At 55.3% G+C, this 1,767-nt stretch overlaps 1 protein-coding gene across 1 annotated transcript in view; it reads left to right on the forward strand.

Annotated features, from left to right (window-relative positions):
• The window catches only part of LOC103806458 (tumor necrosis factor receptor superfamily member 19L-like), a gene marked incomplete at its 3' end in the record, with an annotated part of 2,616 nt that overhangs the window by 267 nt on the left and 582 nt on the right, over nt 1-1,767 (forward strand). The window contains exons 2-4 of the mRNA XM_009079150.1: nt 1,123-1,212; nt 1,293-1,447; nt 1,530-1,615. Of these exons, the coding sequence (XP_009077398.1) occupies nt 1,123-1,212; nt 1,293-1,447; nt 1,530-1,615 (331 nt within the window). The remainder of the gene's footprint in view (nt 1-1,122; nt 1,213-1,292; nt 1,448-1,529; nt 1,616-1,767) is intronic.

A 1,767-nucleotide genomic window follows, 5' to 3' on the forward strand; every position in this document is an offset into this window, starting at 1 on the left:
GGCAGGGGCTGTTAGGGAATGTGGCATCTCCTTCATGGGGCTGCAGTGTTGGGGGATGCTCTTGGGCCATGCCACAGTACCTGAGGGGCTGCAGTGGGTGGCTTGGCCTGAGTGAGTGTCCCCATAGTGAGTTAGCTGTCACCGTGTCACTGGGGATGGGTTTGCATTGGCTGCAGTGTGTGCAGTGGGGTTGGCATCTGTCACATCCCTTGTGACAGGACGGGATCCACCACAGTGCATATGACGGGATTGCATGGGCCACTGTGCACTTGACAGGTTTGCACCCATCATGTCATTGGTGATGGGTTTGTATCTATTATGGCATACGTGATGAATTTGCATCCGTCATGTGAGCACAGAATCACAGAATCATTCAGATTGGAAAAGACCTCAGAGATCATCAAGGCCAACCTATGACCTAACACCACCATGTCAACTAGACTGTGGCACTAGGTGCCATGTTCAGTTTTTCCTTAAACACCTCCAGGGGTGGTGACTCCACCACCTCCCTGGGCAGCACATTCTGGTGTCTAATCAGCCTTTCTGTGATGGGTTGGCATCCACCATGGTGGATGCAATGGGATTGCACCTGTTGCATCGCTTGTGATAGGCTGGCATCTGCCACAGTACATGTGATGAGTTTTCATCTCATGTTATGGGTTTGCATCTACCACAGTGCCCACAATAGGTTTGCATCCTTCATGGTGTATCCAATGAGTTTGTATCCATCACGTCACTAGTGAAGGGTTGACGTTGGCTGTGGTGCATGCAAGAGAGTGACACCCATGGCATCCCCTGTGCCAGGATGGTATGCACCATTGGTTGGCATCCACCATACTGCTGGTGATGGATTTGCATACATGCTGTGGTTCGTTTGCATCCACCATGGTGCATGTCATGGGTTTGCATGCCTCGTATCACTGGAGAAGTGACATTGTAACACATGTCACACATTCATTCATCTGCCATGATCTATGTGACAGTTTTGTGTCCCTCACATAGCTTGTGATGGCCTCACTTCTGCCCTGTCATCCACACTGGACCCACATCACCTTGGGCACAGTCCTTGGAGCATCAGGAGAGCTGGAGCAGCTGGCACTGAGCTCTTTGATTCTCCCATAGGTGCTGAGCAGACCCAGCATGGGGGCTGGGACCTGCAGTCCCCAGGAGCACAGAACACTGGGATGCCCACCCGGAGAGGAGCCCACTGGGGTAAGCCATACCCTCCTGTGGCACATCTACCCCAAGGGAAAGTGCAGGACCATCCCTCACCACCCTTTCCCTCACCACAGGGTCCAGTGGGGACGTGCCGAGCTTGTCCCCCCGGCACCTTCTCTCTGGGGGACACATCCTGCACCACTCACACCCACTGCCAGGCCAGGAACAGGATCCTGGTGGCACCAGGGACGGCGATGAGCGACAGCCACTGTGGAGCCTGCAAGCTGGGGTGAGCCCAGTTGGGGACACTGAACCCCCAGCCCTGATCTCACTCATGCGCCAAATCCTGACCATCCCCTCCCACCCTGCAGGTTTTACAGCCCTGAAGGGGAGAGGGAGCCCCAGGGCCTGTGCCTGCCCTGCGCCGCTGCTCCCCGCAGCACCCCGGGGTGCCCAGGTGGGTGCTCAAGCTGCAGTTGTCACCCAAGGAAGAGCTTGTGTTGGTGTTCACCCTGGGGATGATGCAGGATGTATCCTTCTTGGGATGAGACAGGAGATCCTGCTGGATGTGGCAGCTGAGAACATCTCTGCTCATGACACAAGTGGCTT

Source organism: Acanthisitta chloris, unplaced genomic scaffold, assembly GCF_000695815.1.
Source record: "Acanthisitta chloris isolate BGI_N310 unplaced genomic scaffold, ASM69581v1 scaffold737, whole genome shotgun sequence".
NCBI classification, from domain to species: domain Eukaryota; kingdom Metazoa; phylum Chordata; class Aves; order Passeriformes; family Acanthisittidae; genus Acanthisitta; species Acanthisitta chloris.